General features: G+C 43.2%; 1 protein-coding gene across 1 annotated transcript; it reads right to left on the bottom strand.

Moving 5' to 3' along the window:
• Positions 1 to 134: 134 nt before the first annotated feature.
• On the bottom strand, positions 135 to 19,526 carry LOC117262103 (ankyrin repeat and SOCS box protein 15-like). The gene is made up of 10 exons (XM_033634790.2): positions 19,406 to 19,526; positions 16,212 to 16,319; positions 16,055 to 16,107; positions 15,547 to 15,678; positions 8,434 to 8,598; positions 6,210 to 6,455; positions 5,811 to 5,982; positions 4,625 to 5,150; positions 3,550 to 3,703; positions 135 to 1,906 (listed from the first exon to the last, which is right to left on the bottom strand). Exons 2-10 carry the CDS (start codon positions 16,313 to 16,315, stop codon positions 1,731 to 1,733), a joined length of 1,728 nt encoding a protein of 575 aa, XP_033490681.1. The 5' UTR covers positions 16,316 to 16,319; positions 19,406 to 19,526; the 3' UTR covers positions 135 to 1,730.
• Positions 19,527 to 20,223: the final 697 nt, after the last annotated feature.

Here is a 20,223-nt window from a genome sequence, read left to right as displayed (position 1 = left end):
GTCCACAGCACCTAATGGAGTGTAATGTCACTCTGCTGCACATTTTCCTCATCTAATGACAAACAATAATGAAGCTGCCTGTTGTATGAATATTTATTGTGTCATTATGATTCATCAGACAGTGACAGCCCTTTTGCAACAGAAGAGATCCGTCCGCCGTGCACTCATACACTGTTAGAAGACATATAGATGAGAACCTGCTGAAATATGAAGAGACTTGAAGAGTGAAGTGACCTTTTCTGTCTGCTGCTGACCATTGAAATCTGTGAAAGTGAGACTTTACTGTCACCATAAAGTCTGCGCTTAAATCTGAACAGCTTTGCATATTTTTCTCTGTTAACTACCGAACACAAATGCTAATAACATATTATTAATTTGAGGGACTGTAAATGTTTTCCTTCTCCTATACACAGTTCAAAATGAAGGACATCCTGTACATTTGGCAGTTTTAATCATAACGCTGCAGATAAACTACAGTACAGCCTAAATTGTACTTTTTTTATTGGTGAGAAAAAAACATGACACAACATGTGACTGAATCTTAAATTTTCTTTCAAACTCATAAACTATTGCAGATGAAATTATCGCACAAGCATTGACCTTCCATCATCAATATATCATGTACATTACAGGTGAAAAACATTCAACTATTAATATGACAACCAGTAAAAATGTCACCTTTTTTTGTAGGAGTGTGTTAAAGAAGAAAAGAATTAACCTACTCTGCAGGGGAAATGTTAATTCTTTTCACTTCTTCTTCTTATTTTACATGAGATGTCAGGATCGTTCTACCTCTACCTTACATCAGTAGTCATTGTTAAAGTCTGTATCACCAGTGCAAAAATTCTTCAAGTGTTCTTACATCAAAATCAAATCGTGATTTCTCCCTGTGAAACATAATATCACATGTGCTCACCATTGTGTGTAAATAAAGATGGACGTCACGACAGCTTCCCAAAAGTGAAACCGAATCATCTCTATTGCTCCTCGGTGGCATAAAACTCAAAGTACACATCAAATGAATATTTCCCAAAGATGGTTAGTGTCATTTCAGGTATCAAGCTGAAGTGGTATTTAACTTGTAATATGATGCGATAAAAGTTTGACCTCATGATGGACAGCTGGGTTTGTCAGGCGGTGTGCTCCAGATCAGCTGCTTGCAACTGGACGGACAGGTGTATGGGCAGGAACGCGATACTGCAGAGATCGCTACAGTGCCGGCTCCAAATGACATCACCGGCGAAATATGGCAGCGGCCATATCCAAGATATTTTGGCTTTATTTTCGTACACTGGGAAGAAGTGGAGATGCATTGTGTGTCTTTATATACAGTCTTTGGGGCTTACATGAGCTAGTGCCAAACAATTTTAAGCAATAATAATATTATGACATTCACCCATCAATCAGTCTGCAACTTTCAGCCCACAGAGCTCAGGGCCCCGACATACCCAGTCAACTGTCAGCCTCGGATGGGTCAAAAAGTGCCACAACATGAAAAAACACAAAAAAATAAATAAAATAAAATAAAGCAGGGATGTGGAGTACTTTAAAGTTGAAGTAAATGGGCTAAAAAGTGGGGGAAAAAAAACAATCTTTTATCAAAAAAGTGCTTAAAAAATAATAACAGTGAAGTTTGTTTATACAGCATTGTGCATGTCAAAACCAGTGATTACAAAGATTTAAAAAATAGTTACATCCTTTCAAAACAACCGGAAACAATCCACATGTGTTCACATGATGCATTCAGGGTCCTGGCTGTAGAGGTCCAGCTCCTGGTACAGTATGAAGCTCTTCAGTCTGGGAGGGAAAACATGCGAGTTCATGATTTCAGGGTTGTTGAGTTTCTTCAGGGTCAGACACCTCCTGATCTCCAGTCGGCAGAGGTGTCTGAGGGAGCGAGGACTGTCTGGAGAGCAAGGTCCAGAAAAAATTACTTTATTATTTCATACTGTAATGAAAGACAGAACTAAGAGGATTAAAATGTGCAGACTTTGTGCAGGGAAGAGACAAAATTAAAAGGCCTACAGCACAGCTAGCGCCCCCATGAGGCTGCAGTGTTCGTTACAGACACACTGGTAAAGTGCTGGACGGATCAAATGACATAATCATGATCTTAAGAGTCGCACCAGTATTGAAGCTTCTAAAAAAAGTAAAATATAAAGTTTTTGCTTTGGGTAGCACTAGAGGAAACATCAGGGAGTCATTAAACACCTGAACCTGTCAGTGTACTCTTCTTCAATGTTTGCTTTACTTCCTGGATTTTTCCCACATGGAAATTCTGACCAATCAAGAGCAGCTTTCTCACACAAGGCATTTGATCTGGTCCTCTTGTAAATGCTGCCGTGAGAACACGAACCAACTCTAGGCAGTTATACAACTTCGGAACAAAAGTAGTCCCTGATTCAGACCAAAGGTAGACTGAGTGGGCAGAAGTTCGCTGCATAGATCAGCCTCTCATTGGCCGGAACGAGCCACCCGCTGAAGTCCCGCCCTACCACCTCCGGTTGCAGTTTTCAACACGTCCTTTACTAACTTTTGCGGTGTTTGATCTTGCGGGGATGTAGCCATTTTTCTGCCATGGTTCGCGTCCTGTAGGCGATATTTTTGTGGGTGTGTTACACCAAAACCTGTTTCCCCCCGGCAACATTTTTGCAAGCGCACCGTTGCTGTGGCACCGCCCAGAACGATTGTGATTGGTTGAAAGAAATACAAGCAGCCAGGGCGTTTTTTTCTCCAATCTTAAAGTGAGAGTCGGCGCAGCCAGACCTTTCTTTTCTTGAGAAAGGTCTGGTGAGCGAGACTAGACCAAAGGAGACACTGAGACTGAAACACAGAGGAGTGTTTAGCAGCTAAAGAGACAGAAATTTTCCTCAGGAGTTGGTGGAGACCGAAAACAGAGCTTAAAATGAGAGAATAACAGAACTAGATTCATCAGGTGGAAACACACAAAGAGAAGCACCAGACTTTGAAGCCAATTTAACACAGTGGCCAAACTGTGGAATTACAATTTCTAGGTCTGTTGCGCGATGCAATTGGAGCCTTACAAGACTTTTTTCCCATAGACTTTCATTGTGAAAGAGATGTCTGTAAATTTGTGGATACATTATTTTTAAGCATCACAAGCCTGTGAAATGATTTGATCCATTTGGTCAGATAACATTTCAGAAGTCAAGAAGAGCTGCATGATTAAATTATTTCATCACCATTCAAGTTAACAGAGGGCTTAACCAGAAGTCAGCTGCTCGGCCTTGTGTGCTTTCTCTATGGGCCACACAGCGCTGCAAATACCCAAAAATGTTCAATTTGTTGGCTTCACACGCCACTAAGCACTTTGTACAGGAATGACTGGGGCCCACCTCCTGTATCCAGTTCACATTATACATCCATGGGAAACCCTGGGAGTTAGCATGATGATCAGTGCAAGACATATATCTAACTATTTGATTTCATGATGTCTTTGAAGTGTGATGATTTCCTCAGGTGTTAGTGGAGGCAGTCTTTATGCACCTCTGCTATAAAACCTCGTACAATAATCGTGAATAAACTCACTGAGGATGTCGCATATTTCAGGCCACTCTCTCTGTGTCTCCAGGAGGAGTCTGAGTTTGGGGCAGATGTGGACGTGGTTGACGTAGTCCAGCAGAATCCGGACGACCCTCCCGGACAGATCCATGATGCAGCAGAGGCTCATGAACTCACAGAACTGGAGAGAGGACAGACATTCACAAGGTCAATGCAAACACATTTAAAACAAATGTATCATTAAAACAGAAACTTTCAGCTAAATAAGTGTGCAACTGATTCTGATGTTTTTTCTTTCTCCTCTTGTTTGTCTAAGTTGAAGCTTTTCTATCTTCCTTCATGATAAATGCAGTGTTTTTCAAGCAAGAAGGAAGCTGTGCTCACTTTCTTTGAAGACGGGGCTCAACTTGTGATTTTTGTCGGTAAATACCAGAAACAGAATCAACAAGTCTACCAGAGCCATTTTAGAAATGCTGTTTAATACAGACTATCATCCCTCAATCAATGTTTCACATTCATACTGATGGAAAAATGGATTTAATGGATGAGGAGTTGCCTGGGAACAGTTCTTGGAGTTTTGCTGGTTGCCTAGAAACTGCTTAACACTGAGAAATAGTCAAACCTGCACATGTCCCGCTGTAAAACTCTGAACTAATGTTTTTAAACTTTAGTTTTGTATAAATTAACTCCACAAATCCCCACAGCAGCTCCACCATCCACAGTCAGACACACATGGCTGACATCCTGGTGCAGACCATTCACTGGAGTTTACCAGCTGCATTTAAAGATAATCGTAAGCAGGGCTGTTCTCAGCTTTAAATGTCCAATAGTCCACAAACATTTTCGTCACGTCCTGTCAATGAAAATAAAGCACAGATTTCATTGTAGTTTTTATTTTCAAGATCTATTTTTAGCTCATTATTGTCCTGTTTTCATGATGGAAAAAAGATTGTTGACGAAAAAATGTTGTCATAGTTTTCGTTAAAGAAATTTACACTGAAGCAATCAGGCTGCTGACAAAGCTGCTGAAGAAAGCGTATGCACCAAAATATCAAAGTATTTCTTTAAGGAAAACAAACAAGGAAAAACAGCTGTCACTCACTGGAATTTTCCTATCCCCCTCGTTCGCAGCATCAGATGCGTCGTCATGGTGACACTGAAAGCATCTCTCCACCTTGTAGCCGTTGTTGAGCAGCAGCCTCATCATCACCTCGTCCTTGAGGCAGTACTGCAGCGCTGTGGGAAACACTGTGTCACTAACCACTGTGAAGTAACAGTTCACGTCTGCTTTGGCCGCCAGCAGCAGCTTCACAATCTCATAGCGCCCCGACCTGACCGCCACCAGGAGGCAGCACAGCGGGTCCAGGTCTGTCTTCGCTCCGGCCGCTAGCAGGAGTTTGGTGCATTCCACGTCCCCGTTGGAGACGGCGAAGTACAAGGCGCTCCTCCTCATGTCCCGGTAGTTTTCAGAGTTTCTGGTGTTCATGCGGTAGTTGACGTCGAAGCCGCAGGCCAACAGGAACTTCAGGCAGCGGCACTGGCCTCCCTCTGCTGCAGAGTGGACCGGGCTCTGTCCTGCCTCTTTGATGGCCTTCTTGGTAGTCAGAGGTAACAGCATCTTCAGAGCGCTGTGGGAACAGAAAACAAGGGTCCATCAGCTGATGAGAACCAAGAGTTGAAAAACACTTCAAAGGGCCTTTTTACACCTGAAATCTGAACCAAGGTTTGTCTTTTTGTTCCATTGTCTACATTTGATCCAGTTAATTTCGGGCTGACATTGCACTGATGTGGGCGCACTAGAGAACTATGTCCTGTCATCATCGCCTGCATGAGCTGTGTCTCCTGATATCTGACATTGATTGATTCCTTTGCAATCCCGGAACCCATCAGCTATCGGTTTGACTTAAGCTTCAGGGGACAATGGGCAATAATTCTGGGGATCCAGTGTAGCTAACGGATATCCAGGCCAAGACTTCCTCTGCTTTATAAACAGATATAGGCATACAAATGCAGATACATTTTGAGGGAGCTAAAATAAAGCTAAGTCATTGTCAGGCAATAGCTGAGGAGTTCCGAGATTGCATGTCCGCCAATGTGTCCCACCTCTCCACACAGTCAGTACTACCTGACCAACAGTTTGAAACCAGAACGCTTCCAATACCAAACAGAAACCTGCGTACGTATGCAGATATCTGTTTAATAGATATCAACTTGTTTGCCACATTATGCCATTAAGCTCCACTGGAGTCCCCTACAAGCTGCTACAGTGTTGGACAGACAGAACTCACTCGTAGTGTCCGGCGTATGCTGTCTTATGGATGGGCAGGTGTCCGGTGACGCTGGGCAGGTTGGGGTTGGCTCCATTGTCCAGCAGCAGCTGAATGCAGGCGGTGTTTCCTGATGCAGCCGCGTCCATCAGGACACTTTCACCATTGAAGGCCTGAGAGTTCACTTTGCTACCTGAAGAGGGAGGACAAGGAAGAAACAAGATTGGACCTGTGCACCTAAAAATAGAGAGGAAGTGAATATAAAATATACAATTAATGGCAAATTTCCTTTTGAAATTTTATGATATATTTTCCTTTTCACCAATCTTACAAATTCATCACACTTTACATAATTTCTCTCCTTGTCGTGAGTTTGTATCTCCACACTATCTAAACCTGCAGTTTTATCTTCAGACTGACCGCAGTTCAGCAGGATCTCGGTGATGTGGAAGTGTCCGTGCTCTGCAGCCACAGCGAGCGGCGTCACCCCCGTCACGTCCCTCTGGTTCACTCGGCCGCCGTTCCTCAGCAGCAGCATCAGGATGTCCACGTTGCCGACCTTGGCTGCCTCGTGCATTGCCGTCCATTTCTTCCTGCAAACCTGATCGACCCAGGCGTCATGAGCGACCAGCGTGTATGTCATCTCATAAGAGCCGGCCTTCACCGCTGCAAGGTGAGAAAAAAGTGTTTTAGTCAGCAGTGAATTCTGGATATATCGATGATAAACCTCTAAAGAGGCAGAGAGTGTAGTGCGTGTCCTGGAACTGGCCTATTATTTTAACAATGAATCTGATGACTGTGTGTAATGTAAAAAGTGTCCCTTGGAGCTGTGAATACTCAGAGAATTGTCACCAACTCTGCAGCTCATAGACTTGGGTTGGGAACTAGAGGGTCGCCTGTTCAAGTCCCCATCCGGACCAAAATATGGAGCGTGGACTGGTAGCTGGAGATGTGCCAGTTCACCTCCAACTGCTCGGAGCGCCTGTCATGGGCAGCCCCACTCTGACATCTCTCCACCTTGTGCATGTATAGGTCCTGTTTGTGCATGTGTGTGTTCAGACCTGTGTGTAATTGACAACTGAGTGAAAAAATTGAATTTCCCCTCAGGGATTAATAAAGTATATAAAATTAAATTAAATAAAGACGGACGACGCAAACAAACAGCAGTGTGATAAAAACTACCATAGTTTGACATGACAGAAACCATCTTTGGGAAAAATGTATTTGATGTGTACTTTGAGTTTTCAGTTTGGCCCATGTCCCATCCATTAACATGGAGAGGGCGGGCTTTACGACCTGTGCTGCAGCCAGCCACCAGGGGGCGATCCAGATGTTTTGGCTTCACTTTTGGGAGTTGCTATGTCATCCATCTTTATATAGGTTCTATGCTGCAGCTCTGTGGAGCTGTTATATGGAAGCCCTTTTCTGCCAACCAAGTCAGTATAATTTCTTGAAATAATGAGTTGGTGTCTTAAAATAATGACATAATATCTCAAAATAATTAGCTGTTGTCCCAAGAGAACGATTTAGTATCTCAAAATAATGAGAAAACACCTCAAAAAAGACTTAATATCTCAAAATAATTCGCTGTTGTCTCAAAAGATTGATTAAGTATCTCGAATCATGAGTTAATATCTCAAAATAATGAGAAAACGTCTCAAAATAATGAGTTGGTGTCTCAGAATAATGACTTAGTATGTCAAAAATACTGTTAATATCTCACAATAATGACTCAATATCTCAAATAATTAGCTGTTGTCTTAAAAGAATGATTTAGTATCTTAAAATCGTGAGTTAACGTCTCAAAATAATGAGTTGGTGTCTTGAAATAATGACATTACCTCAAAAATACTGTTAACATCTCAAAATAATTAGCTGTTGTCTCAAAAGAAATGATTTCGTTTCTCAGAATCATGAGAAAACACCTCAAAAAAGACTTGATATCTCAAAAAATTTGTTGGTGTCTCAAAATAATGACTTCATATCTCAAAAATAATGAGAAAACATCTTAAAAATAATGAGTTGGTGTCTTGAAATAATGACATATTATCTCAAAAATACTGTTAATATCTCAAAATAAGTAGCCATTGTACCACAAGAATGATTTAGTATCTCAAAATCATGAATTAATATCTCAAGTAATGAGCTGGAGTCTCAAAATAATGACTTAATATCCAAAAAATAATGAGAAAACTTCTCAAAATAATGAGCTGCTGTCTTAATAATTATAAACTTCCTGCAAGTAATGACTTAGTTATTCAAGTAATGACTTAGTTTCTCTAAATGAGTTAGTATCTGAAAATAATGAGGAACAGTACTAAAGCCATTATTTTTAAATTTTTTGAGATATGAAGTCATTATTTAGAAAAAGTTTCTGATTCTAATGAGTGAATATGATTTCTCATCACACTGAAAGAAATGGGCTGTCATATTTTTTAGTCTCATTTAGTTTCTATTTTTTTTAAATGTCATATTTTTAACATGGCTGTTACTCTGGCGCCACCCTCAGGACAAACTCTACAAGTTTACTCCACCAGAGGTAAAGATGTTTGCACGTCTCTCCACTTTGTGTGTATTGATCACCACCATCTCACGGGACCCTGTTAGTCTTGTTAATCAGCGCCTCCTCTCTCCTCTGTGTTACCCAGCAGCAGCGGCGACTCATTCTTGCTGTTGGTGTTGTGAGGCGAGGCGCCGTGCTCCAGCAGGCTCTTCACATTCTGCACCAGTCCGGCTTTAACTGCCAGTGTCAGCGGAGTCTCTCCACCCACGGCCGTCCTCTCCTCCAGGCTGAGCCCCTGAGCTGCCACTGACACAAACACAACACAAACAGGTCAGCGTGGAGTTCACATGGGACGACCAGCTGTGTGGCCCCGGCAGGTGACACCTCGCTGCTGCTGCTGCTGCTGCTGCTGCTGGCTGACCTCCAGGCTGAGTGAGCAGGGAGCGACATCACAGGTTATTTCAGACCCAGAGGACTGTCAACATCAGTTGTCATCTGTCACTGAAGCACTCTGTGGATTAATATTATCTCAGGCAGCCATTATTTTGATGAAGCCACCCACCAGGCCTGTCATCTCTGCTGCAGCCAACCTGATGTGACCTGACGCTTCATCTTCACTTGTCAACTTCATTTATTTATTTATTGGTGTCAACTCCACCAGTTAAAGGTGGGAGGAGGTTTTATTTTCTCCACAGTCACTTGGCATCTCAGTAGCTTGGCTGCTAAACAGAAACATTTGGGGGTTTAACACATCTGTGTGCTTCACATGAACTGCAGCTACACCAGCTCAACAATGAAGTTATGTTCCAGAGAAATACTGCACGATAATACTGTACATTTATCACACTCAGAAAATGTTAATTCAACCTTCACTGATCTGTTTTTTGATAAAGTTATGATTCAGATTGAGTCAACTTACATACAGTGACACGTAGACACGTAAATAAATGAGTAATAAATAAAAAACAGAAATTAAACTATGTCAAGGAGTTCAGTGGATAAAAGGAATCTATGAATAATAAAAGTTAATAGACAGATTATTATAAAATGGATTTAAAAAAACTATAAAGACAAATATTTACAGAAAATGTAAAAGACAAATTGCAGAGGGAATAAAAGATTTTGAATACCGCCTTGTTTTACAAGCAGATGAGGCGTAACGACACAATGACGGCAACAGAGAAAATACGCCTGCAAGAACATGTTGTCCACAGGAAGCTAAAATCCTCGGATTTGTTCCGTTGTGTCAATCCTGTGATCTTAGAGCAGGTTTTAACGATGCTATTCAGAATGTTTCTGTCTTTCAGTGTGAGGCTGTGAAACCAGCAGATAAATGAAAATCACAGGAGGCGTCACTGATAATGACTCAGCAGTTCTGCAGACCTTTTTGGCCTCTTTCAGTGCCTTCAGGTTTGGTTTCACAGCACATTTACTGTCTGATTAAGTCTCAGTGTTTCCAGCAAACGAGCTTCAATAAATCCACTGCGGCTTGCTTGTTGTGCTGCCCCCATGTGGCCAAAAAATGCTGCTTCAAGGGCATTGGTTTTAAGCTTTCAGGTTTCTGATTTTTCAGTTCAGCCGACAAGATCACTGCTGAGGAAGTGTTTTATCATTTGTAGTGGGGATGGTTGATGACACTTTTTCATGTCTGATACAGATATCGATACTGCACCCTTTTTCCCTTCACTTAAAGGGATAGCGCACCCAAAAATGAAAATTCAGCCATTATCTACTCACCCATATGCCGAGGGAGGCTCAGGTGAAGTTTTAGAGTCCTCACATCACTTGCAGAGATCCAAGGGGAGAGGAGGTAGCAACACAACTCCACCTAATGGAGGCTGACGGCGCCCCAGATTCAAACGTCCAAAAACACATAACTGAAACCACAAAATATCTCCATACTGCTCGTCCGTAGTGATCCAAGTGTCCTGAAGCCCCGACATAAAAAGTTGTTTGGAAAAACCTCATTTGAACTCTGTTTTTAGCCTCATTGTAGCCTGCAACTTTTTATGTCGGGGCTTCAGGACACTTGGATCACTACGGACGAGCAGTATGGAGATATTTTGTGGTTTCAGTTATGTGTTTTTGGACGTTTGAATCTGGGGCGCCGTCAGCCTCCATTAGGTGGAGTTGTGTTGCTACCTCCTCTCCCCTTGGATCTCTGCAAGTGATGTGAGGACTCTAAAACTTCACCTGAGCCTCCCTCGGCATATGGGTGAGTAGATAATGGCTGAATTTTCATTTTTGGGTGCACTATCCCTTTAAACAACTACAATGCTTGAGCTCCTGCTCGCTCAGTGATTAGAGCAGACAGGCCATGTAGAGGAAATATCTTTGCCGCAGCAGCTGTGTGTTCAATTCCAGCCTCCAGCCGTCTGCTGCATGTCATCCTCCCTCTCTTTCCCCCGTTCATGCTCAATCCTGTCCTGTCAAATAAAGACCTCAAACAAGCCATCTAGAAAACGTCACGCTCAAACAGTGGAACAAATATTTGGTTATGCAATACTGCAGCTTTTCTTTGATTTATTTTCTGTTATTTATTATATTTATTTTCTTTTTCACACGTCATTTTTGCTGCATTTTTGTTTGGTCAGCAGCATTCAAAAATTCAAAATGAAATTTAATTTACTTTTATTAACTCCACACTTGTAGCCTACACGAGTATACACGAGTGTGAGTTGTTTAAATCACATGCTTTTTCTTTTTACTCATAGTAGGTACTGCAGCTGCCCTAAAAAGTACGCACTGTCGCATGCAGTATGCACACAATCAGGACATACGACTTTCTTATGATATTACACCTTGAACTTTGATTCTCTTACTTTTATATCTGTTACCATGGAGATAAATGACGCCACTCACCACCAAACTCGACAGAGACGGAGTTGTTTATTATATACAGTGCTTACCAAGTTTGCCAGGGACAGAAATCAACCCGGAGAGCTGTGCTGTTGTTACTTTGCAATGTATGTAGTTTAACTTAAAAGTTATAACTGCACAGATTGCAGATTCTAACATATTATAAGTTCTCTGTCATTGTTATTTTTATAGTTATGTCCTATTGTTTGTAACATTCATGATTATTTTGTTCACTTCAACAATTTTTATTCCTGTTATTAAAACTCATCAACTTGAATGCACTGTCATACTATGTGTTGGGATGAATTTAATATTTTTCTGGCGTACTATGCAGTATGGTAGTATGGGTGTTGGAACGCACTGCAAGTGTGTCCCAATACAATGTATGTCAAATCCAGTATACCAAAAGTACCAGAATGTTCTACTACATCCAGTCTGATTTTGCAGTGTAGTAAATAAGCCAGCATGCTTTTCTGGCTATTCTGACCCACAATCCTCTGCACAGCAGACGATACGTCACATCGACTGAGCCGCAAACAGATGATGGCTGATTGACAGCTGTCAGAAGTCCCAGTGATGGATGATGACCTGTCGAATAGTAATAATAGGAACAAAATAATCATAAATATTACAAATAATAGAACATAACTATAAAAATAACAAATAATAGAACTGCAGATTTAATTTCACTGTTGCAAATATTTCCAAGTTAACAGAAAGAAAAGCAAAAGGGTCAAAGTTCAGGGCGTAATGTTGTGAGATAGTAGAGTGTCCCCATTGTGTGCAGACTGCATGAAACATTATGCGATCTTTAAGAGCAGCTGCAGTAACTACTAAAAGTAAAAAGAAAAAGTATGTGACTCTGAGCGTACCCTGTGTTACTCCTCGGGCTCTGCGGGCCTTGTCTCTAGCTCTTCCTCCCCTCTCTTGTGCCACTGGCTGGTGACTTGCAGCCAATCAGACCATCTGAGGGATATAAAGTCTGAGGAGCTGCTGCTCTGGTTCCCACTTTGCTGCCATGTGTTGCCTGCTGTGTTTGTGCGTTGGTAAACCGCGCTGCAAGGCTTTAATCCACAGCTCTTGGTGTCCTTGTCAAGCTGAGGATGCAGTAATGTTGTTGTCAGATTTATCAGTGCTAAGCTGCTGTTACCTGTTGTGCTTATTTTGTTCTAAATCTTAACAATTAGGTTTCATGCCAGGTGGCTCTGTGGGGGAGAGCTGCCAAATTTGGGACATCCTTTTTGTCCTGCTTTGTTTGGGAGTTAGGTTTAGGATCAGACTTTGTTGTTTTGGGGCAGTTAGTTAGCTTTGTTGCTTCATGTGTACTGAGGGCTATTTGATATTTTGGCCAGGGCTCCTTCATGCTTCCATGTCTGGCATTCAAAGGGTTAAGATGCACCACATAACTCCTCATTTAGCTGATTTAGCTTCATGTTACATCCCTCTCGCAAGCATATTCATTTTCTGTAACCACTTATCCTGTTGGAGGTCATGGGGGGCGCTGGAGGAAACCCACGCTGACATGGGGAGAACATGTCGGAGCACCTGGAGGAAACCCACGCTGACATGGGGAGAACATGTCGGAGCACCTGGAGGAAACCCACGCTGACACAGGGAGAACATGTGGGAGCACCTGGAGGAAACCCACGCTGACACGGGGAGAACATGTCGGAGCACCTGGAGGAAACCCACGCTGACATGGGGAGAACATGTGAGAGCACCTGGAGGAAACCCACGCTGACACAGGGAGAACATGTCAGAGCACCTGGAGGAAACCCACGCTGACACAGGGAGAACATGTCAGAGCACCTGGAGGAAACCCACGCTGACATGGGAAGAACATGTCGGAGCACCTGGAGGAAACCCACGCTGACACAGGGAGAACATGTCAGAGCACCTGGAGGAAACCCACGCTGACATGGGGAGAACATTTCGGATCGCCTGGAGGAAACCCACACTGACAGAGGGAGAATATGTCAGAGCACCTGGAGGAAACCCACGCTGACATGGGGAGAACATGTCAGAGCACCTGGAGGAAACCCACACTGACACAGGGAGAACATGTCGGAGCACCTGGAGGAAACCCACGCTGACACAGGGAGAACATGTCGGAGCACCTGGAGGAAACCCACGCTGACACAGGGAGAACATGTGAGAGCACCTGGAGGAAACCCACGCTGACATGGGAAGAACATGTCGGAGCACCTGGAGGAAACCCACGCTGACACAGGGAGAACATGTCAGAGCACCTGGAGGAAACCCACGCTGACACAGGGAGAACATTTCGGATCGCCTGGAGGAAACCCACACTGACAGAGGGAGAATATGTCAGAGCACCTGGAGGAAACCCACGCTGACATGGGGAGAACATGTCAGAGCACCTGGAGGAAACCCACACTGACACAGGGAGAACATGTCGGAGCACCTGGAGGAAACCCACGCTGACATGGGGAGAACATGTCGGAGCACCTGGAGGAAACCCACGCTGACACGGGGAGAACATGTCGGAGCACCTGGAGGAAACCCACGCTGACATGGGGAGAACATGTGAGAGCACCTGGAGGAAACCCACGCTGACACAGGGAGAACATGTCAGAGCACCTGGAGAAAACCCACACTGACACAGGGAGAACATGTCAGAGCACCTGGAGGAAACCCACGCTGACATGGGAAGAACATGTCGGAGCACCTGGAGGAAACCCACGCTGACACAGGGAGAACATGTCAGAGCACCTGGAGGAAACCCACGCTGACATGGGGAGAACATTTCGGATCGCCTGGAGGAAACCCACACTGACAGAGGGAGAATATGTCAGAGCACCTGGAGGAAACCCACGCTGACATGGGGAGAACATGTCAGAGCACCTGGAGGAAACCCACACTGACACAGGGAGAACATGTGGGAGCACCTGGAGGAAACCCACACTGACACGGGGAGAACATGTCAGAGCACCTGGAGGAAACCCATGCTGACACAGGGAGAACATGTCGGAGCGCCTGGAGGAAACCCACGCTGACATGGGGAGAATATGTCAGAGCACCTGGAGGAAACCCACGCTGACACAGGGAGAACATGTCAGAGCACCTGGAGGAAACCCATGCTGATAATGAGGAGATGCAAACTCCACTGAGAGGGCCCCCCCCCACCCCGGGTTCAAACCAGGTACCCTCTTGCTGTGAGGTGACAATGCTAACCACTGCGTCACCGTGCCAACCCCAAAGACGCAAGCATCTTCGGTATGAAGTGTACATTGGATGACAATACAGTAGACGAGTCATATGAGGGCACTCACAGTCTATTATTACAACTGACACCAAGTTAGCTGCATTGGAAAAGTTATCTCAGGGTCGACAGTGTGAGCTGTGAAGTGACTCTACTGTTCAGGTGATTTTGATCAGTTATGGACTTTTGTATATTTTAGATTCATTACACATGAAGTGAACTATTTCAAGCCTTTTTTGTTTTAATTTTTTTCATTGCTCAAACTCGAGCCCAGTAGCACCATGGTCTGCAAACCAGTTATGAGTGGTTTTGTCACTATGGGCAGGTGCCACATCCTGCTGGAAAATGAAATCAGTATCTCCATAAAGCAGACAGAAACCTGAAGTGCTCTAAAATCTCCTGGGAGAGGGCCGTGTTCATTTTGGACTTGATAAAACACAGTGGACCAACACGGGCAGATGACATGGCGCCCCAAATCATCACTGGACTTAAAACAACTTGGATTCTGTGACTCTCCGCTCTTACTCCAGACTCTGGGACCCTGATGTCTAAATGAAATGCAAAATTTACTTTCATCTAAAAAGAGGACGTTGCACAGCTGAGATCACTGTGAACAGCTGACCCTGTCAGCAGTGACCTCCTGTGGGTTACGCTCCTTGCAGCGGGTGTCAGTGAGTGTCTCCTGGACAACTGTTAAATCAGCAGTCTTGATTGTGGTCGTGTGAACTGAACCAGACTCACAGATTAAAGGCTCTTTGATTAGAGCTCTTCTCAGGACTGTGTGAGTCCAGAATATACACAGTTTCACTTTCTGAAATAACTGACAAGAAATATTTAACTTATTTTCCTTTTTTTTTTATGATATTCTTATTTGTTAAGATGCACCTGTATTTAAATATAAATGCAGTTTATTATGACAGAAACTGTTTTGCACCTATAAGGATAAGTCGTTATTCTAGTAAATATTACTAGGAGGAAGGAAGTGGTCATACCACGAATCCGAGACCTCTTTTTCCTCTTGCAGCCTCAGGTACAGTTAAAGTTGTCACACCTGCGCACATTACTGACAAAATGGCCTCAGGTGCTCCCTCAGGTGCTGGACTTGTGTTACTGCATTAATTAAAACAATGTTGCTATGAACTGACCTCCTTCCACTGAACAAATGTACTCACATGTCAGTACGGTCTGCAGGATCTCAGGGACTGGCTGGGAGGCGGCTCGATGAAGGGGAAGCCAGCCGCGACTGTCCAACTCCCTGAAGGCGAAGGTGTGCCTCAGCATCCCCCTGAGCACCAAGACCTCACCTGGTTACCACGGCAACAAGGCAACAGCCCCGGGATTTCAGCAAAAGAAAAAAGGCAATATTTTAAAAAAAAACTCTCAGAAACATCCAGGACTCACTGGAGCTAAAAGTTTTCTGTACTTTTCTCCTTTTCTGCAAATCAACAGTTTCTGGTCCTTCACATTTCCTGTCCAACTTCATCCCTCTCCTACCTCTCTGTTTGTTTATCCCCCCCTCTCTCTGTCCATCTGCCAACCTCCTGATGCCTGGCGATCCTCGCCTACAGCTGCTGGCCGTGTGACTTTGGCTGTCGGCCACAGAGGAGAGCCAACAGACCTGACACAAAAACAACAGTGTGTGTGATCATGAAGGTATTTCCTGCATGCGGTTTAACCCACCTTGTTCGATGGCAGCCAGGACTCTCAAATTTTCATCCGTCGTTTCTTCTAAACTAACAGCCAGGAGCAGAGGGAGCACAGGGCAGTCAGCTGGGTTTGTTTAAATAAGCAAATGTGTTTTAGGGAGGAGGGTGAGGATTGGATGTGGCTCTGATACCTTGCTGCAGATTTCAGAAAGGCATCTTGGCAGGAGTCTTGAATACTGAGCTGGATGATGTAGTCAGTGAGCTCCTCTTCACCGTATTCTTCATAAGTGTTCATCACTCTGCAGGGAGGACACACACTGATTGATACCAAACTGGTGATGTTGCATTTTTGAACACATCAACTAAAAATCCCCTGTACAGTACTTATAATAACTCAGATCTTGGCAGGTAGTGTGCAGTGAATTTACCAGAGCTTGTTCGATGAAATTAGCCACCCGCTGTAGCTGCTAACACCAGGTATTTTCAGGATGGTAAAACCTTTTCATAGTGCTCAGAACCCCCCTTTTTTTATAAAGTCTGCTCCATAAGAACAAGGAATGATTGTAGTTTTTAGAGCACTGTTTTGAGGGACTTTTTTAGCTCCTATTTTAGTGTTGATACTCTCTACACTAGTGAGGTTGAGGTGTTTCAGGCATCTGATCAGGATCCTACTGGGCACCTCCCGTTTGAGGTGTTCTGGGCACGTCCCACTGGTAGGAGGCCCCAGGGCAGACCCAGAACACACTGGAGGGATTACATATCTCATCTGGTCTGGGAACACCTCAGGGTCCTCCAGGAGGCGCTGGAAAGTGTTGCCGGGAAGAGGAACGTCTGGGGTGCTGTGCTCAGCCTGCTGCGCCCACAACCAAGCCCCGGATAAGCGGATGAAAATGGATGGATGGACTCTGTCAGCACCAGATGAACCTTAAGTGATTTAAGTCCACCTTGATTAGTCGAACACATGAGCCAGTGCAGCACTTGCAACCGCCATTTTTAAAAATCTGTTAGCTGTGTAAACAACGGACAGCACCAAAGAAAAACAACAGCTTGTAATGAAAAAATGGAAGAAAACACAGACAAATGGACTGACGGAGGAGCAGACTGTTGTCGTTGTTATATGTTGCACCGAAGTGACGTTTCTATACCAACCCAGATGGAAACCCCTGGGGCTGCAAAACATGAAGTCATGAAAGTGCCAAAAACTGCAGTTCCCCAAATGGCCACTTGAGGCTGGCTCCAGAAGCCAGTCAGTCCCCACAGACCCCTGTGTTAAACTTGTCCTCATAGAATGGTTCGTATGATATCTTACAAAAAAGGCATGCACAACAGTTCATATGATAACCTACAAATCAGTGCCCAACGAATGACATCACATCCTTAACGCACAGTTATGTAATTAGCGTAAGAAGATCGTCGGTGTGCTGCTGTCATCCCTGTTGGATGTCTACAGCCAGAGGGCACAATTAAGGATTCCTCTCATTCCTCCCACAGTTTCTTTTCTCTCCTGCCGTCAGGGAGATGGTTCAGGAGCATCCGCTGCAGGGCAACATGTCTGAGGAACAGTTTTCCTCCGTCAGCGATCAGACTGTTGAACTGTAGCACACATGAACTTACCTTGTCTTTTGCCCCACACTATTTTAGATTTATGTATCTATCTATTTATTAATCGAATAATTTTACTGCACTGAGAACTAATTTTGCTGATTTTATATGTGAAACAGTATTTTGTTTTAATGTTTCATCATAAAAATGACAATAAAAGGAATCTGGACGTAAAGTTATGCGTTTGGGTTTAGGAAAAGAAACATGGCAAGGATTTGTGTGTTCCTTTAAAGTGACTCAAAAGTTAAAAAAAAAAAAAAAAAGCATTTAAGTGTGTTATTTTTGTAGGAAAACATACAAATGCTGTGAGAAAAGCCTGCCAAGTTAAAATGTCCAACTTTACAGCAGAAATAAACATGTCTACAGTCTGGTACAAAAATGATTTTGGTCTCTATAGATAATTTTGCCGTCCATGTCAACTGTACTGGAGGTGAATTTTCATATAACTCACCCTTTTAAATTTAGGAAGGATTAAAGTCATGCATAATTAAGTGCACGTCCACTGTCTGCAGATAGTGTCCTCGAGAACTCAGTCAGATTCACCCCACGCTCCATCCTCACATCCAAATTCAAAGTTGTTCTGCCTTTAAAAGAATACTTTACCCACAAAATGGAGGGAGTCCCCAGAACTGTTTGGTCGGAAAACGCCTCATGAGACTGAACCCGACAGTTAATGTGCCACCAAAAAACCCACAAAACTAGGAGCAAAAGGAGGCTTTAAAAAACCCTAAAGTGGAGTTTTAAAATCCAAACACTGTTTCTTAATTCCTCCCTCAGTTTACACTGACTTCCCTCCAAGCAACAACACCATCGATTCAAGTCTTGATGCTCTACAGCTCTCTGTGTTTATAGGTTTTTACTTTACTGTCCAAAATCTCAAAGTTCAAAGATGTTCTGGCAAGTTGATTTTAATAAAATATTTTCTGCTTGTCTCAAATATTTTCTCTGCATGCAGTTGGAATACCTGATGATATAAGAGAGTGGACAAAATAACAGAAACACAACAATCCAACACAACATCCCGATGAATTATTGCCCTAAAAGCTGACCCTGGAGTTGAACCTACACATCTTTTGGCGTTGTGTCAATGAAAACAGAAGGTAACGTTTCATTTTACAGTTCTGCTGTCTCCTCCTGATCGTTCCCCAGGATCTTTCCTGGAAAGAGGTACTAATAATAGAACTGGGAAGGCGTTAATTTGATAAACTTTCGATTAATAAATTCCATTTATTTGCTAATGCACCCTAGAGAACCTTTTAGCCAGAGCACATCAGGTCAGCTGAGCATGCACATATGAGGAACTCGTCCACAGGCTCGCAAACAATTCAACATCTATGAAGAATAAAGTTTACAATCATAAAAAAGTATAGAATGAAAATTTATTTGAGCTTTTTTTCAAGAATATTCCTATTTTTCTGTTCACTTGGTGCCAAATTTAATATTTCTTTCCAGCAAACTTTCTAGGAAAATATCATGAAATTACAGACTTGTAAAATAAAGCATTACCCAGTAGAGTTAGCTTATTCTAAACTTTAACTGTGATTGCCTATTTCAGGATCCCCATTCACTTAAAACCCAACAATTAAACAAAAATGACATGCCAGTGCAAAATAAAAAAAACACGTAGTGTAGATTCCAGACCTGTAGGTGTTCGTGTTATTGTGTCCACCCCCTTTGGAAACATCAAAACTTTTCATGCATGATCCCCTGTGGACGAATTCACTCACCTCCACAATCAGAACTTTAAAGTCAAATAGCTGCAGATGAAATGAAAAACTCTCACCTGTGTGTTGACGGCTCACACTGACCGGTCACTCTGCACCAGCAACACAGAGTGGTTTTATATTTAGGTGTGACCTGCTTTCACATGCCTCAAAAATCACCAGACTGATGCTGCCTGCAGAGAGACAGTGTGGGGCGTGTGTGCTCGAAACCTGGCCTGCTGGTCTTAAATATAGCCGGGTTACGTGTGCTATTGTGTGAACTAAGCCAGGTCTTTGTGGCGTTGGCGGGAGTCCTATGTTCAAAATCCCACAAGCCTCCGAGGCTTTAGGCTGCGGACTCACATGGCCCAGTTCACCGTCTATTGTGTTTCATGGAAAGCAAAATCAATTGGGGCTTTTTTCCTCTGCTGCTTTGTCGAAGAAATATGAGATGATGGGTGTGTGGTGAAACTGTTGGGAGCTGCAGGAAAACTGTGCAGCCAGGCGACAGTGGAGCTCTGTGCCGTCTCTTTAATCCATGTTTTGAATTTGCTTTTATGAGGAAACAGTTTCCCGGTGCGATTTTTTTAATGCTCTGGTTTTGTTTTCTGCTGTTTGTGCCTCCGGTTTTATTGACTTTTAATGACTTTCAAGGGCTTTATTTAAGTTGTTTTCTGCTTTCTCTTAATTGTCTCACTTCTGTTTTACTGTCTTCCTTTTCTCAGGAAAGCACTTTTTCACTTAGATGTTTTAAAAACTTTATTTAACGACAAAACCTTGCTGAAATGACAAATCTCTCCTTCTTCAATACCAGTGTTATAGTATGTATTAACATCAACATCCAACTGTAAACCATTAATTAACATGGTCACTTCTGGCTCCAAAAATCCAAAATCCA

Source organism: Epinephelus lanceolatus, chromosome 5 (assembly GCF_041903045.1).
Source record: "Epinephelus lanceolatus isolate andai-2023 chromosome 5, ASM4190304v1, whole genome shotgun sequence".
Taxonomy (NCBI): domain Eukaryota; kingdom Metazoa; phylum Chordata; class Actinopteri; order Perciformes; family Serranidae; genus Epinephelus; species Epinephelus lanceolatus.
This window is presented reverse-complemented; position numbering and strand designations above follow the sequence as displayed.

Coding starts and splice junctions, on each gene's coding strand:
- LOC117262103 (XM_033634790.2), bottom strand. CDS start 16,315: ATGAACACTTATGAAGAATACGGTGAAGAGGAGCTCACTGACTACATC. Junction 6,456..8,433: donor TGAGTCGCCGCTGCTGCTGG/GTAACACAGAGG, acceptor CTCACCTTGCAG/CGGTGAAGGCCGGCTCTTAT. Junction 5,151..5,810: donor GCATACGCCGGACACTACGA/GTGAGTTCTGTC, acceptor CTGTTCCCACAG/CGCTCTGAAGATGCTGTTAC.